Source organism: Triplophysa dalaica, chromosome 6, assembly GCF_015846415.1.
Source record: "Triplophysa dalaica isolate WHDGS20190420 chromosome 6, ASM1584641v1, whole genome shotgun sequence".
Classification (NCBI taxonomy): domain Eukaryota; kingdom Metazoa; phylum Chordata; class Actinopteri; order Cypriniformes; family Nemacheilidae; genus Triplophysa; species Triplophysa dalaica.
This window is the reverse complement of record NC_079547.1, coordinates 20,232,628-20,250,294: the sequence shown is the minus strand read 5'-3', so window position 1 is coordinate 20,250,294 and position 17,667 is coordinate 20,232,628. Positions and strand designations below refer to the sequence as shown.

At 36.5% G+C, this 17,667-nt stretch overlaps 3 protein-coding genes across 4 annotated transcripts; 2 read left to right on the top strand and 1 right to left on the bottom strand.

The window, feature by feature from the left end:
- Window positions 1-3,249: 3,249 nt before the first annotated feature.
- On the top strand, window positions 3,250-6,883 carry glyctk (glycerate kinase). 2 transcript variants are annotated; one of them, XM_056751489.1, is made up of 5 exons: window positions 3,250-3,453; window positions 4,625-5,035; window positions 5,192-5,343; window positions 5,578-5,753; window positions 5,871-6,883. In XM_056751489.1, the coding sequence occupies exons 2-5, from the start codon at window positions 4,671-4,673 to the stop codon at window positions 6,738-6,740; spliced, it is 1,563 nt and encodes a 520-aa protein (XP_056607467.1). In that variant the 5' UTR covers window positions 3,250-3,453; window positions 4,625-4,670; the 3' UTR covers window positions 6,741-6,883. The 2 variants fall into 2 exon arrangements, with proteins under 2 accessions (XP_056607467.1, XP_056607465.1); XM_056751487.1 differs by lacking the exon at window positions 3,250-3,453 and adding an exon at window positions 3,627-3,752.
- On the bottom strand, window positions 6,880-8,546 carry tcta (T cell leukemia translocation altered). The gene is made up of 3 exons (XM_056751490.1): window positions 8,183-8,546; window positions 8,011-8,065; window positions 6,880-7,285 (listed from the first exon to the last, which is right to left on the bottom strand). The coding sequence occupies exons 1-3, from the start codon at window positions 8,391-8,393 to the stop codon at window positions 7,243-7,245; spliced, it is 309 nt and encodes a 102-aa protein (XP_056607468.1). The 5' UTR covers window positions 8,394-8,546; the 3' UTR covers window positions 6,880-7,242.
- Window positions 8,547-12,571: 4,025 nt separating this feature from the next.
- On the top strand, window positions 12,572-17,223 carry si:ch73-361p23.3 (tumor necrosis factor receptor superfamily member 4). Its single transcript, XM_056750993.1, has 7 exons — window positions 12,572-12,688; window positions 12,807-12,917; window positions 13,515-13,646; window positions 14,897-14,969; window positions 15,557-15,756; window positions 15,852-15,956; window positions 16,045-17,223. Exons 1-7 carry the CDS (start codon window positions 12,604-12,606, stop codon window positions 16,104-16,106), a joined length of 768 nt encoding a protein of 255 aa, XP_056606971.1. The 5' UTR covers window positions 12,572-12,603; the 3' UTR covers window positions 16,107-17,223.
- The last annotated feature ends 444 nt before the right edge of the window (window positions 17,224-17,667 follow it).

Genomic DNA, 17,667 nt, shown 5'->3' with positions numbered 1-17,667 from the left:
GGCACTATAAAGGGTTTTCATTAGAACATTTTTATAATTGTCATGTATAAGCACAAGTATAAGAATTCAAACCATCACCAATATACTTCGCCTCTCACTGCCCCCCTATCCACATATTTCTCTTTTGCCTTTGTTAAGCTGTCTCTTCCACTCAATGACATACTAATTCCTCTATTGAATCAATTTGTTGTGAAAACATGAAGCCGTCACTCCCCATTTTTCCAATGCAGAAGACCTGAGGTCTTCAGTGAAGGACTTCAGAGGGTCACTGTAGGTGGTCTTACATTGACAAGCTGGAATAATTGGCAAAGGCATAGTCACAAAAATAATCAGCCTTAAAAGGTAATGAAGAGAGACAGAAAGTTTGAACGATTCCTTTTGTCCTGTGAGGTCCAGCAGAAGCGGCAAGATCATTATATTTTTGCATTCTGGAGAGAGCCTTCAACAGTACTGTGGGATAAGGTCAGTTAGCTTGAGGGCATTTGTATTGACATACAGTTTGCTATCTTGCCTAGAGGCAAGTGAATTTTGAATTAAATTTCCAAACAAAATTAATTAATTAAAATGTTAATAAAAAATCATTTGCATGATTACTACCTTGAAAAGAAGGAATTGTTTAAAATGCTTAAACACACATTAACATGTAACCTTTGTTCAGTCCAATGGAGTCAAACCTACCGTTAAAATTCTGTTTCCCTCAATTCGCTTGGAAATACTTTTTTTTACCAGAGAAACACTAAAGGACCAAAATAGCTGCAATTCTCCATATAATAAAAAACTGGCTGTCAAGTTTGGTTTATTAACTCGCATATCCAGATTTGATCCCGCACACAAAACCTTCACATTTGCCATTCATGAACCCTCTGTTTTTATTATTTTTTAATAAACGGCACATAGCTGCATGTTACCTCAAAAATGTATGAAACTATTGCTGTACACAAACCTTATTGCATGCGTTATGATTATAGTGAGCATTGGCTTTATGTGCTGTCAGTCGAAAAATTACATTCACACTCCAAACACCAGATATAAGGTATCAAAGAACTTTACTTCATGTTTATTCTGCATGTTATATGAATGTAGATCACAGCCACGGGCTTCAGGATATTTAAAGCACAAAGGCAATAAGACGGCCATTCACAAGCCAAATACATTTATGACTGATTTCTCTTTGTTTCTCCTGTAATGGAACAACAAGAGCGATGGTGCAATAGAGAAAACCCGCAACGATGAATGTGAAATGGAGTATGATAAAGTATTCAGGGCTGCTAATTCGGTTTCCATCTTCTCCAGTTACCATTATTTCCCCTATTGGCTTAAATGAAAAAGTGAGAAGATCTAATTGCACACAGTAAAGTGATACATCTTAGTCACTTACTGAAAGTGAGAGTTCAGTCACCTCAGAGTAACGCTTGTACCCTGTACTGATTTCAGATACCCCCTGGTCATGCAAATTATATTCTTTATTGCTGAGCATTCATAAATCGGGTCCTCTTTTTGGCATCCGCTGGAAATCACCTGCCGTCTCTTTGCTATCTGTACAATTTTCTTTCCAGTCCATCATATTCTTATTGGGTTACACTCAGGTCTTGCCCGCATTCCCAATGTCAGTGTCTTTGTGTTTGACAACTGCAAGTCTTGAATCGCACTTAACATTACAGCTCAAGGAAAGGTACAAAAACTGTCTGTAAATAAACCCAAAAACATCTTATATGGTCAACATTATTTTATACATTTATAATTAATGTATTATTATTATTATTATAACTCTTGTTAATGATCAAAAGATGTTGTCACTAATGGAAAATGTCCAAATCCAGGCCCTTTATAAAATAACAGAGCATATGATTGCCACAAGGACAAATAACAAAAGGATTTGAGGTTAGTGTTCACACAGAGGGTCACTAGCACTGCAGAATGGAAATACCAGCCAGCGTTGTGACCTCTTACCATCTGCTAGCTGCAGCCACCTGATTACGTCGCTTTCTGTACATCAATTATCCATGACTACGCAAAAAAAGTGTTGCAATAGATAGTACAACAAACACAGTGAACTGCAACGCAAACAAAAAAGAGAGCAGTGCTGTCAGATAGCCTTGTGTTTATCAAATCTATTTTGACAACTATATATCTGCATAACATTTTTGATGCATGAGGTGCAACATTTTTGCTGCTTGGGATGTTAAATAAAACATCTTAAAATACTGATAGTTATTGTCACACAATAAACACTTTCAGATTAAGTTCTTAAACCTGATCGGAGCCTGAAATCTTACCTTTGGTGACATTTTGTCTAAAGCAATGAACTGTTATGTATAAAATGTTCCAGTTGAAACAATGGCCATATTCTTGAGCTTTGCCTTGTGCCATTTACGACTAAAATGAATTTTAGTTCACTCTGATTACAGAAGGGAAGATGTCATGCACAGTATGATGCTTTCACTTATACTTTGTTGGTACCACAAATAGGCTTGTGAAGTGTGACTACAGTTGTGCGTACGTTAGTGTGAGTTTAGTTAGTGTTGTTGTGTTTCAACAGCACGTTTCCATACCTCTGACGTTGACTGTTTAATACTGCCCCCTCCTGGTGAACTGTAATTAGAGAAGAACACGTGTCTACTCTCAGTGAATTCATATTGCGTTTTTATCATTATTTTTATTTTAGTATTAAACGAATGAAGCTGTTTCTTTCCAGACCTAAAATATGTACAGACGGAAAAGGCTTGGTCTTACCACGACTGGTTCAATTAATTGTTTTGTTTCCCCCTATATTATTTAATATACCTTTTAAAAACCTAATAAATAAAACTAAAACTGATATTGATCGCAGTGCCATTGCTTTATTTGCTCCACTATTTGTTCCACTTTAGCCTCGGAACAAAAATACTTATAAACTATTATACTTAATAGTTTACAAATGTTTACCCTTGCAATAAAAATAACAATATATACAAAATTATATATAAAAAAATTAAATTCCACCGTGTCTTTGGTCCGACTCGCGGCGGAAAGCACCCCCTGTCGGAGGACACCTTTGCGTCTCGTGCTCTCTTTTGAACGGATCTTTTATTTAATTTTCCTGGCTAGTTGTGATATATTGGAAACATTTTACACTTTGAAATATTTAGGTTTAAGTCTATTACATATACAACTTAATTCATTTAAGGCAAATCTCTTTCATACTTCCCAGTAGCAACAAACTCTGTGATTGGTCCATCCTGACCAGCTGATAAATGTTTGCACGTGATCACAACAACTATGAACCGCAGCGGTTTGGACAATAAGTACTAAAAGACAAGGAAAAACACTGACAAAGGGGTTGTAAAGGGTTCACATGAACAATATATGAATAACAAAATAAGAAACTGAGGGAAAACTCTCGTCGAGCAACGACCAAATAGTTAAATAACAACGCGTGACTGTCAGCATACCGGAGAGATGTGAACAACACAGGTAACTTAAATGACATTCTGTCAGTGGTCATGATAGACGTTTACATAAGTGTTGTTTATTTGGGTCCATTACTGACCATTAAACTGGACCCTAGCTTTAGTCAGCCTTTAAGAACAGCCCTTTGAACCTTCCTGTTTTGGTATTGACCCTTGCTGAATCCATAAACCAAAAACAAAATGTCTGTGCCCTATGGTCAAGCTTTAGTCAATCATTACTCATTCTGTACACAGATCTAGTGTAATGCACGTCAGATAGCGCGTGCAGGATTGTTGTGCAAAAGTATTGTAGGCAGTGTGCTGGTAAGTTAAAATATAATTTAAAGTTTTGAGGTGTTATTTGAACGGAGAATGCTATTTTAAATCGATTAATTATACGTATATTTGCATTAATTTATGTCTTTGCATTGACTCCCATCAAAGTTAGTTTCGGATACTTTGTAAAGTTTTTGGACTCTTATTTGTATGTTTTGTAAGAGGCTTCCGGAGTATTTTAATGATATTAACAACATTATTATTTAGCTATTGTGTTAAATAATATGAAGTTTATGTGTACACTTTCTTCTGCATTTAGCACCTGTTGCCAAGTCACAAACCTTGTGTGTGTAAACAATCTTGTTATTAAAGCTCCTTCTGATTCTGATAATATTAATACAACACTAATATACATTTATTATTTATTTATAACCCAATATATCTGCCATGCTGATAAATTTGTATTAGGAATATTGTCTTGTAACTCAAACAACTAGAAACTCACAACCAACATTTATCAATCACTGAGGATGAAAATCTATGTAATTGATTATTAATAAATTTATTTTTACCCACAGGAACTGTGTGGCTGTTCTCCTTTAACTACATTATTATTTAGCTAATGTGTTAAATATTATGAAGTTTATGTGTACACTTTCTTCTGCACTTAGCGCCTGTTGCCAAGTCACAATCCTTGTGTGTGTAAACAATCTTGTTATTAAAGCTCCTTCTGATAATGATAATATTAATACAACACTAATATACATTTATTATTTATTTATAACCCAATATATCTGTCATGCTGATAAATTTGTGTTAGGAATATTGTCTTGTAACTCAAACTCACAACCAGCATATATCAATCACTGAGGATGAAAATCTATGTAATTGATTATTAATAAATGTATTTGTACCCACAGGAACTGTGTGGCTGTTCTCCTTTGGTGTGGATAGTTTAATCTGTCTATGGCTCAGATTCTTGCCCTCGCTCGCCCTCTTCACCTGTGGCGTCCATCGTTGATGGGGTTTGCTTCATTACACACTCGCAGTATGTCATCATTAGAGAAGCGAGCCCGAGCCGTGTTCTCCGCAGCGGTTGAAAGTGTGCAGCCAGACATAGTTGTCCGGAGGGGTCTGAAGCGAGAAGGGAACAAATTACTAGCGGGTGGTCAGAGTTTTACACTTAGCAATAATCTCTATGTGGTGGGCTTTGGTAAAGCAGTCCTGGGGATGGCGGCAGAGACAGAAAAGATTGTCGGGGATCATCTAGTTAAGGGAGTGGTCAGTGTGCCTCAAGGTATCCAGAAAACACTACGGAATCATGGGAAACAGTAAGTGTTTTGCGTTGATGTGTAATATTGATCTTTTTTTATGTGCGATTGTTGATTTTTTCTTACCTTTTATGGCACCATGCATGTTCATTCAGGTTGCACAAAGTTAGACACGGAAGTCATTAAGAAACTGTTGTTTAACTATGTTTTTTTCAGGAGGATGCTGCTTGAGAACTGCAGTAAAATTACAGTAATGGAAGGAGCAAAGCACAATTTACCAGATGAAAATGCCCAGAGGTCAGCTGAGTGTATTCAAGAACTAACCAGTGGCCTGACTGAGAAAGATCTGCTTCTTGTGCTCATCTCTGGTACTCTGACTCATCCATAAATCTGTAAAATAATTCCAGATGATTCCTATCATCATATTCATTCCTAAATTCCTTTCATAGTTGTGTAAACGCAATGCATCTAGTTTACATAATGCAGGGTCTTCCTTTGCAAAATAATCAGTTACTATTTTTTCAAGTACTATTTACAATATTTGTTGAAAAAACGCAAAAGTAATCTTTGACGTTTAATCTTTTACCTGTACACATATATAGGTGGTGGCTCTGCTCTTTTACCTGCTCCAGCTCCACCCATGTCCTTACAGGAGAAACAGGATGTGACACGGCGTCTTGCAGCGGCAGGCGCCACAATACAGGAGTTAAATACAGTCCGACGAGGCCTGTCCCTTTTAAAGGGTGGAGGCCTTGCCCGATGTGCCTACCCAGCCCAGGTAACACCACAAATAAGTCCATAAAATAATTAAAATCCAGTGAAATTGATTTAATGTAAAGCATGACCCTGTGATGCTAAATACTTGCTTAAACACTGAAATTATAACTTCTCCAAGGTGGTGGCTTTGATTTTATCAGATGTCATTGGAGATCCCCTGGATTTGATAGCCAGCGGTCCAACAGTTAGAAGTGAGACACGACCAGAGGAGGTCTTGGCTATCTTTGAACGTTATAAACTCTCTGATTCTCTACCTTCTTCTGTGAAAGAGGTGCTTAGTCAAACCATCCAGCTGCAAGAACAGCCACAAGCGTTCAAAGATCACACTTTAAACATTGTAATTGGCTCAAACACTATTGCTCTTGAGTGTGCCAGCCGCAGGGCCAGTGAATTAGGGCTCCGGCCTGTGATTCTATCGCCTGCGGTGTGCGGTGACGTCCACTCTGTTGCACACCTCTATGGTCTACTCTCGCGTTTTGCATGCTACCCTGGGAAGGAACCTCCTCCAGAGCTTGCTGCGCAGATCCTCCAAATGGGACCAGAGGTTGGGGTTGAAAGCTGGGACTTGTGTCGTACATTGACCGTATTGGAAAAGGAGAGGAAGGAAGGCTGGGGCGCTACCTGTCTGCTGGCTGGAGGAGAACCCACTGTGCAGCTGACAGGAAGGGGCATGGGAGGAAGAAACCAGGAGCTGGCCCTGCGTGTGGGCGTTGAGCTTAGTGGTGAAGTGAGGAGTGGTGCAGTATTCCTCAGCGGAGGAACCGATGGGCAGGACGGTCCCACTGATGCTGCTGGTGCAGTCACTGATGGGGAATTGATGAATGAGACCAAGAATCAAGGTCTGGACGTTAATAGCGCGCTTAAAAATAATGATTCATTCACGTTTTTCTCACAGCTCTCTGAAGGGCGACGGTTACTCATGCCTGGACTGACAGGCACCAATGTTATGGATGTGCATGTTATGCTGCTGCCTCCACCAGCTTTTTGATTTTAGAGGGATTTGTGTGTGGTAATTTTGGAGGGATAAAATGTGGTTGTTTTCAGAAGGTAGTAAATTTGAAATTTATTTTTGAAGTATTGGAAAATGTATGAATCAAATGTAAATCTTATTAAAAAACACACATAACTAAACACAGTTTTTTTATTTGATTTACTGCATAAATCTGTACAGTACGATTATCTTACATCACCTAAATCCAATCTGATTTCTACAAACAGACCAAATGACTGAACATTTGAGACCATTGTTTTGTCAAGCAACTTTACGTTGTCACTTGATTTCTAATCACTCTCACGCTTCCAAAACATAATTAAAGAGCCAGAGCTAGATGTCATGTTCCATTTATACTTTTTTTTTCATGACACAGCTACAGTCTGCATGAGTTTGTGCACATGTACATGCATTTTGGCCTCAAGTACCACAGTCTGTCACAGACACAGCACATCACGGGTATCAAGGTAGTTTGTGCTCTCAGCACAGTCACTGTACATCACTCACGGTGGGATTTCATTCTATCCCCAGCTGCACTCTCCCTAGAAAAAACAGAAAAGAAGTGATGGTTAAAATCAAAGTTGATACTGCTTTTATTTTTTCCACACTTTAAATGTAAGGTCAAATAAAGTGTATTGCATCTTGGGATACAAAATGTTACACCCACTATTGTATATTAAACATTTACAAATGTTGTTAACCTTGAATTTTTACACACCACATTTGTAGTGAACTGTAACCGACAAGCCAAATCCTGATAAACTGTATATGCAAAATACAAAAAAAATAAAGTTTTAAACACAATCTTTCCTATAAATTAAAGCTAAGGACTGTTATTTTCCAGTGTGCGTACCCGATGACTCTGCTGAAAAGGAAGCAACAACTACAGCAGAAACCATTACATGAATTCTGATGGATTTACAGCTTTCCTGTAGCTCAGTGGTAAGAGCAACGCAAGGTTGTGGGTTCGATCCCAGGGGATTCCAAATACCTATGTAAAATGTATAGGATAAAGCAATGTAAGTCGCTTTGGTTAAAAGCGTCTGCCAAATGTGTAAATGTAAATTTAATGGTTATAATGGACATTGTGTTGGTTGTTATGGAAAATATATTATCTGTAGGTCTTTATTGGTAATTTGTTGACTATTAAACCACCAACAAATCGAACATGAATCTAAAACATTTCGTAATGGTTTCAAGGGTACACAGCTGATGTTGTTTGTATTGGAAACCATTAGAATTTGTATTTTTTAGCAAGGTTACTTACCATCCTCCCATGTGAGGGGCTGTGTCAGGGGTTCCACCATTCTGTCCTCCAGTACCTAAGAAATATCTATATTTACTATTTAATTAACTGCTTAATAAAATAAGCCGAGTCACGGAAGCAGCATGTCCTTACTCCGCACAATAAATGCGCACCTGCCTGAGTCTATACTCACCCTGTCTGTAGTACATATCGTTGACGGTGTTCCCGTACACTTTCCACGCAAAGTGGATCGCTATGAGGCTCAGGATAAGCCAGCTGAACAGTATTTTAAACACTGCCACTCTCATGTCGTTGGCCAGCCAGTCGTCCACGAACTCGGACAGAAACGACACCAGACTGTCAACTATCCGAGAGACGAATTCAAAATCCCACGTTTCCTCCATACTGCGGTTTGTTATCTCACATGGTCGGGGTAAATTTCAAATTGCACACCTACAAGAGATTCGGGAAACATAAATATTTAGCCTTCGTCTTCGAAATAAACAAAGCTTAGCAGCGGTCTTCTTCTCAGAGCTAACCGTAAGCTCGAACACGCATGTGAGACATCATCGCCATCTGCCGGACTGGAGAGAGGGCTTTCTGCGTACTAAAACTATACAAATTCATCCTATTAGAAGTTGTCATATGACATCTTGATTTTAAGATCTAGCTTTTACCAACTTTGCAGCGCAAATAACACATATTTTGTACATGGAGCAACCCAGTTTTAACCAAAATATTTACTCTGAAGATCAAGATACAAGCAGTAGCCTACAGTGGAACTGTTTTAAAAGTCCCCATGAAATAAAAAATGAAGTTTTTTTATTATGAGCATTTCAGCCTTAAGGATATATGTCAAATTAGTGTGCTCCAAAACATTCAACATGACAACATTCGCATTAAGAAGATATTCCATGACAGCACACAAACATCTGGTAAACGTCTTTGTCTGCACTTATAAATCTGCAAGACATAGCATCTATGAGACGTCTGCTGTCAGATGTCATAAAGACATGTTTAAGAGGTCTGTAAGATGTTATGGTTTAGAATGGATGTAAAACTGCTCTACTAAGATGTTTAGCAGATGTTATTACACTGCAGATGTTAGATCCCCATGAGGCCTCTTTTATAAAACGTGTGTACGCACAAATTTGATCGTAAAGCGTGCAAAAGCAATAATCCACGGCAACGTTTATATTTATAAAAACTATATTTGACGTGTGAAAGTGCTTAGCGCCACGTAAGGGTCTGAGAAGTCTTGGGTATCACTTATCACCGCTTTCTTTGGCCAAGGCCCGCCCAAGAGACCATATGACTGACAGGTAAAGCAACGAATCACGTTTCGTTTTGTCCCGAGTCATGTTTAGAGGCGTGGAAAGAAACGTCCCCGCAGTCACAGACCGGTGTACATTCAAGAAGGTGTAAAAAGTTAACAGCAACAAAATTATTCTAAGTTTATGCTGGGAACCCAGCCTACTTTTAAGAATTAAGCGTTTCGTCGATCGTGATGAATTCTTATAGCAACAGTTGTAAACGTCTCCCGAAAATCCTGTGAATTTCAACCAAATCAGATGACGACTTCGAACGTGCTGAAGTGTTTACAGAAAAGTGTGCCTTATGCATCAGACGTTGAGCCAACGGTCCGTAGGCATGACGTCTGAGGCTGAGAATAGGGTCTAATTTGGGTATGCGCTGATGTCGTATGCACTTTTGCTTGTCCTATTGCTGCAGGTTTTGGGAAATATAAGTCATTCTTTTTTATAGATTTATCATTTTCACATCGAATAGAGAGGCGTAAACATACAAGTTAATTCAACTTGAAAGAATTTGTAACCTGGTTGCCTTAAAATATTGAGTTCAGTTTGGTAAAAATCTTTAGTTGTAGACACATATTAAGAGTTCTTTGAATTAAGAATCAATAGTTGGGGTTAAAATGGTTAAGTCTTATCAACTTCATATTTTGTTTGACAAACAATTGCTTTAATTGGACCAACAAGAAAAGAAAGTTGCGCAAACATAAATTGGAGTAAAAGGAACATAAAATTAGTAAGACCAACAAATGTTTAGTTGTTTAAACTAAGTATCTTGTTGCAAACACTTATAATTACTAGTTGTGCAAACTAGATAAAATAAACATTGAATTAACTTATCTTTTTAAGGAAGCCAGGTTACTTTTTCTGAAATTAGTTTATCTTACTTGGAATGTTAAGTTCATTCAACACGTTGAACAGTACTGTATAAAATGACTCATGGACATGGAATAACAAGCAGAATGTTATTTTATTTTAATTTAATTTCCTTTATAAGGCATATTTTAACATTGACATTTCATATGTGCATGTTATTATGGAAAAATGAAATCACAAACGTATGTCAAACTACTGCATACGTAAATAAAGAAATTACTGCCCGTATGTGCTGCTAAATGTGAACACATACTTTAATCTTTTCTCTTACATATATGAGACCAATTTTAGTTTCCTTAACAAGGCATAGTTTAATATTGACATTTCATATTAGCATGCTACTTTTTCAAACAGTGCATACATAAAGAAAGAAATATAAAAGCCTACTGCCTTTAATTGCCCCTAAATTTACGTTTAGATGTGTGACATTTGTAAATTAACACTGACCAACCAACTCTACCAAGGAAACAGTAACTGCCATTAACTGGCCAAACACATTAGGTATACGCACTTTGAGAAATGAACGTAAAATCAAATGTGACAAGGTTTCTACTAAACATTTTATACAGATGTTTTGCAGACGTCTTACAGACGTACCTGTGCTAGCTGGTTACGCGTTCAAAATTTACGCCTCTCATTTCTGTCAGTATGAAGCAACAATCATTGTGCACTTTAGCTTCTCATTTTTGCAGGCTGTGGGGTAAACCTACATAACCTATTTTCAAAAGGAGAGGAGCCACTCAACACATCTCACCCTACACGTTCATTTCCTCTGAGCAAATTATGCAAGTGCATTGAACAGAACACCCACTTCTTTGGGTCTTTGCATTTTTTGTTAGAAATGACATGCTTTAATGAATCATACAGGATTAGTAAAAATGAATATTAAGAAAGTGAAATATCAAAACTGATTAAATCATTTTTGATTTCATGTTAACTTTGAAGTCAATTTAAGTGGAAGTTTTGAGTCTTAAAGTGATTAAAATTCTATTATAATTTACTCACCGTGTATTTCAAACGTGTATGACTTACCTTCTTCTGCGGAACACAGGAGAAACAATTTGGAAGAATGTTAACAACCAAAAACAATGGCGTTACCCATTTACTTCTACTGTATAGACACAAAACCAATGCAAGCAAATGGGTGAACAATCAACTCAATCTTCAAAAAAAACGTTTTCAAAACATGTCTACAATTTCGATGAGATCTTTCTGCACTTCAGCTTCTCATAAATGTTTTTGTCCAATAAAATGCTATCACAAATACAGTTATGCTCCTATATTATATATATTATACCAATGTCAGTGAACTTAAGAAAATAATGTCACCAATAGATAGCATTTTTTTTTATTTTAGCTGATGAAAAGACAGAAATTATATAAATGAACAAAAATAGGTCAACCTAGAGTTATTATTCCAACTCAAGTGTCCCCCTCCACAACCACCTTTCATTTTCTTTTTTTACCTTCAAAGCTGAGTTAGATGTCTAATAAAGAGCATCATTTTGTTTTTGAGGTGTGGGGGAAACACCCAATTAAGCAAATTAAATTGATGTTCCCTTTAATCCAACTCTCTTTATTTTTTTACTCTTTATTTATCTCATATAACTCCACACCTGTTCATTGTGTTTGACATCCGGAAAAGGTTTGAGATAAAATCTACACTGTGTCATGGGAGCTCTGCACTGTTTTCTGCAAAAAGTTGCAGGTGTTTTTTTCCATTGCACAGGTCTATTTCTTAGTTTTCTGAAACATATTTAAATGTTCTAATGTAAATGTTGTTTATTGTGTTCCAGATGTCAAAATTATTACAATTCTTTTATTAGCTGCTGATAAAGAGTAACTGTAAAACTCGTCAACATGTTATATAACCTACAATTTTTCCTCATGTGCTGATCACTTATTGAAGACAAACCTCAACGCTTTGAGCTGGTGCAGTGTGCGTGTGTATGTGTGTGTGTCAGATCTTACTTGTTATAAACCATAAAAGTAGAATTTCCTACACAAAACATCTAGTCAACAGAATACATAGAGATTGTTTTAAGTGAGTGTTATCATTTAAATAATATATCAATGAAATTAGTAAATTAATTAAACAATCAGAACCTGAAGAAAGTATGAGAAACTTGTATATTAGTCAATATTTCATGGATAAATTGATGAATTGTAGGTCTATAAGCCGCTTAAGGTTTAAAAATCTGATTGTTTAGAATCTAATTAAAATTTTAAGTCGTATTTTGTCATGTCGAAAACCTTACCCTAAATGTATGATCCAACTGTTTCCACAGTTATTGATGGAAACCTATTACCGTCAATATGGGGGAGGCATGTGGTACCGTAAATGTCACTTTTTTTTGTAGCGGTTTCAGTCTCTGTTTCCTCTCAGTGTAGGGTAACACACCGTTTCTACTCAGGTATTACTGCTGTTATGTTTCGGCACATCGAAATCCTCTCAGCTCTTTTCTGTTTCCTGTTACTTTATCATAATGTGAATACAAAACTATGTCCAGCAGGTATGTATGATTTTACGGTAATAATACAAATACTAAATAGCTGAATTTATAATCTGCAGTCGTCATCGAAAAATAGAATGATCTTACATGTACATATAAAAGTAGATGTAACTTACAGGTCAGAGGAACGTTTACGGTCAAGATAGGTGTGAGGACTGTCCAGCGAAACAATACAATCCAAATGAGGGAGACTGGATTACCTGTCGTCACTGTAGCAAATGTGGAGAAGGTAAGTGTCGGAGAACTTAAACTATGCAACAACTTAAGGAATATGTACTGTAACACTTTACAATAAGGTTCTTTTTGTTAGAATTAGTTAATTACTTAATTTATTTTTTATTAAAGGTCATATCTGTTAACATTAATGAAGGCACAATGAACTAACATGAACAAACAATAAACAATTAGATTTGCATTAACTTACAACAATGAATAAGAAATGATATTGCTTTGTAAGTTCATGGTTAATAATGCAATAACTGATATAACTGAATGGCGACCCACGCTCTCTGTGTGCTTGTTCCGAATTGCATGCGTGTTCTCTATACACCGGATGGGTTGACCTCAGGGATCAAGCTCAAAGTATGGGCTACCGAACCTTGCTAAACACGTCACTTTTACTTTCAGAAATTGTTTAATTGTGCAGAGAGAAGTATAGTCAAAGCAACTTCAAAATTGTCTCTTAAAAAACAAAGCAAAGATAAAGTGCACTACATGTTTGCTCACTAATGCATTTGGTGTAAAGGGTTCTGGACTGAGTAATGCAGGCAATGACCACATATTTATTTCTACACAAAAAATGCAATGACAATGTGTTTTTTTTCAGGTAGCGAGGAAGAAGTAGTATGCAATCTTATAAGCGACACTCGCTGCAGATGTAAAACAGGCTTTAAACCTGTAGATGAGAAAAAAAAAACATTTTGTATTTGTGAAGAAGGATATGGACTGGATTCTGAAAGTAAGTGATCAATATTTTACCTCTAAGAACCCAGATCAATTTTCTACTTACAGTAGAATTATGGGAGGCAATGAGCAAATGGACCAGATCAAATAAACAGACTGATTTGAAATACATGTCACCACAGTATTTTTGCAACTAGTTTTATAACAATTAGTTTCAAGAAATGTTGTCAGAAACCGTATTTTTGTACCATCATCAAAAAACTATATAATGAGCTATAACTTTGCAATGATGACACGTATTGGAGAGTGAGTTTCAACTGAATTTATAATACACATTACACACCATGCCCAAATTTTGAGCAAGAAACGTAACATTTATTTATTATATAACATAAAACACAGCATATAAAACAGTCACAATTGTTGATTGAGGGCAAAGATCGATTTGTAGGAGGAAAAGACTCTTTAAGCACCATCTTCAGTCAATCTTCAAATCCTGTGAACTTCCGTGTTGAGCAGACGTTTAAAATTACCGGCAGAGGAAGTGATACGTCAGCTGTGGTTGTGAGATACCATTGGTATCTCCTCTTTGCCCCATCTCGCTGAAATGCGTAGATTTTTTACAAAGCTCTTCGCTCTGAAAACCGAGGTGTGCAATGGCCAGTTAACCAGTGCGTTGTGATTTGTCGAATACTGCAAACGTTGATGGAAATGTAATGCCTCTTAACACATTTGGAACATCAGGTTCCAAAGCAATTGTACTGACAAGTACGCCCACCTTACTTGCTTTGCGTATACATTACTTAGCGTATACCACAAACTGACATGTGTGACTGTACCTTTAGGCTTGTTCTACCTCATGTGGCGCCACAAGAGCCGACAGACGGATGACATCCCATTATCGCGAGAGAGTTCGAGAGCTGACTGCTCTCTTTTGACTCACTATTGCGGTAATGTGATGTCATCCACCTGTCGGTTCTTGAGAAACTATGACAAATACTATGAATTAAATGTAGATGTCACTTTCTGAGTTAAAAGTCAAAGATAAAACTTTAAAGGAGCTTTTCGGGACCATTCTTAGTTATTTGATTGACTCATTGATTGATTGATACATTTTTATTTCGAACAAAGTAAATATATGTAAAACAAAATGTTGCAGCATAGCAAAAGAAAAGAAAACAAAAAAAACACTGACAGAATCTGCCGTTATACTTCGAATATGCTTTGCCTTTATACTTTGAGAAAAATCAAACAAATACAATGAATCTAATAAAAATAATCCTGTCACTGATTTTTTCCTTTTAGAAAATAACTGCATGAAATGTCCACATGGATTTTTCTCAAACAAACAAAACGGGGTCTGTAAAAAATGGACAGAGTAAGTTGTGTGAATGGCAAGAATGCTTATATGTTTAAATGCCCTCATTTTAAAGCCAGTAATGTTTTGTACAAGTTTGGACACGGTTGATCTTATTGATGTTTTGCTTGATCTTAAAGTGATTTAAAAGGATAGGTGTTAAAAAATGCTAAACAAAAAATGCATATACTGTATGCACATAAAATGATTTGATTGTAATGTCTTACTGAATGTCCAAAGGGTTCAACCAAAAAATGAAAAATCTCTCGTTATTTACTCACCTTCATGCCATCACAAATGTACTTTAAAGTATATCATCCCTCAGCGGAACAATAAAAAAAAAAACATCAGTTTATGTCCATATACATTAAGTCTCAAAATGTTGAAGCTCCAAAAAGCACATGTATCAATAGTGACAGATAAGTTTATGAAAACATACCGTATATCTGGGATGGAATTAGTTGAGTAAATAATGAGAGAATCACCATTTTGAATTAACTTTTTTTATCAGTCTTATAATGTATGTTCAGTCTTTTTTCACTTTAGAAAAGATTTTCACGCTCTGTGATTGAAATATGAATAAAATTTCATTTATTTTTCATTCCTAGATGTAAGAGTGGTATTAAGATTCCAGGAAACAACACATCCGATGCCATCTGTAAAAATGCTTCAAAGACCATAACCACCTCTTATATCAGGACAGATGTTCACACAGGCACGTCCACCTCGACTCCAATGAACACAATCACCTCTAATATTGCGCCTTCCATCACTGCAGCATACCCCAAAGACCGTTTCAACATCTTGTGTAATTACCCCTTACCGCCTTTTTTATTAAACACTTGTATTTGTTTCTTATTAGAAAAACACTAATCTATATAGCATTTGCATAATTCATTTTAGGGCTTGTCTTGGTATTCGGTGTTATTCTTCTCCTGATTGGGCTATTGTATCATAAGGATACCCACCACTGCATTCTTAACAAAACAAAGCTGGTGTCTCGGAAAGGTGGAGTATATTCCTAATGTACAAAATGAAGATATTTGTGATTACAGGCATGTCCCTGTTTTACATCCCTCTTACTTTTTCTCTCTAGAAAGCTCATGCAAAAAGCCTGTTGAAGAATCTGGGGAGAAGTGTCTTTCTCTGCTTGTCTAACACTGGCTTTAAAACCTTACCTTGTTTCTTTTTGTGGAAAACTTGAAGTTGTAAGCAATGTTTCTTTGTTGGAAACCTTTTAATCTTAACGTTCCTATTACCGTTTTTTTTTCAGCTTTTCTGAAGGTTGTGTGTGTTTTTTACTTGCTTTATGTACAGTTTATAACAACTGTAGCTATTACCATAATAAGACTGTTTAGGATCATGTGATTTCAGGTGGCTCAAGAGAAAAATTCAAAGCATAAATTTTTTTTGTTCTTTACCCGAGAATTCACTGCTGAACAGTGAATTAAAATTTCATCATAACACTCAAACTGCAACTTCAGTCGACACCTCATTGTATAGGCTAAACGGATGGCTGGAATGACGCCACAGTTACCATGGCATCACATTTGTCAACCGCAGATATATCCTGTTGACTCATGCATTCCTGAGAGGAAAAATGATGAATTATCTGAATTTCCCATATTTAGGTGGGCTAAGGACAACTCCTGAGAATCTTAATTGTCTATTTTTATGTAGCCTCATTTTGAAGGTTTGATTTTGTTTCTATGAAATGAAAATAAATGTGAACTGTAATTTTGGATCGGGGGAGAGCATTCAGGGTGATTCTATTTTCATATTTATGTTTTTTAATAATAGTTCATTCAAATCATCTTTAACCTTTACAGGTCAGATTGAGCATACAGTTAATGTGTTAAAGTATTTTCATTGTGTTGATTTCTGTATCTAAATTGTACATTCAAATACAGAGCTGGTGTTGTCCCCGCCTACATTTATGTTTATTCCAACATTTAACGGCATCGCTTCCCTCTGTGTCTTGAACCATAGTTCCGGGGAGGCGATAGATTTCGGTTAAAAGTCTTCTTCAAAATTTCCATCCACCCATAAGTACTCACGTTCCAGGCTTCAAAGCGTCATTGTATCGTGTATGAAACCACCACAGCTCAAAATGGAAGAACTGCATGTGGTTTACACCAAGGGAATCTCAATTCAATTCTTAAAAACTTTGTGGGTAGTATTTGTCATTTTCAAATTGTGAGATTGGTTTAAGTTTGTTTGAGCACTAATGCTTTTTATCATTTACAGTCATTGTCAAAGTCTTGTAATGTTGAAAATCAACACATGAGGTGCATTAAAATTTTTAATATGTGTAATGCGTATATATTTTTTTCAAATGGCACGCACTCAGTATTACTTTAATAGAGAATCTCGAGTCTATGTGATGTAGATCAAACTCAAGTTCTGTTTAACAAAACCATACCTTTATTGTTATTGGTTTACGTCAGTCACAGCTTATGAACGATGACTTCTCAATTGGCGTCAGAGTGCGGTGACCCCTACACAGGTGAAACTTTTTAATATGAGGATCTGAAATTTGAAGTAGGCTGATAAACACAAAGGTGTCTGGGTGGCCAATTCAACGCCTCCCACCCAAACCACGAAGGGGTGAGGCACTTTTCAGGGTGTAATGATATTAAAGTCTACATTGAAAGGCATTTGATGTTTGATGCAAGAACAATGTTGATAATACCATTTTGATGCACTATCTTGGTTTTCT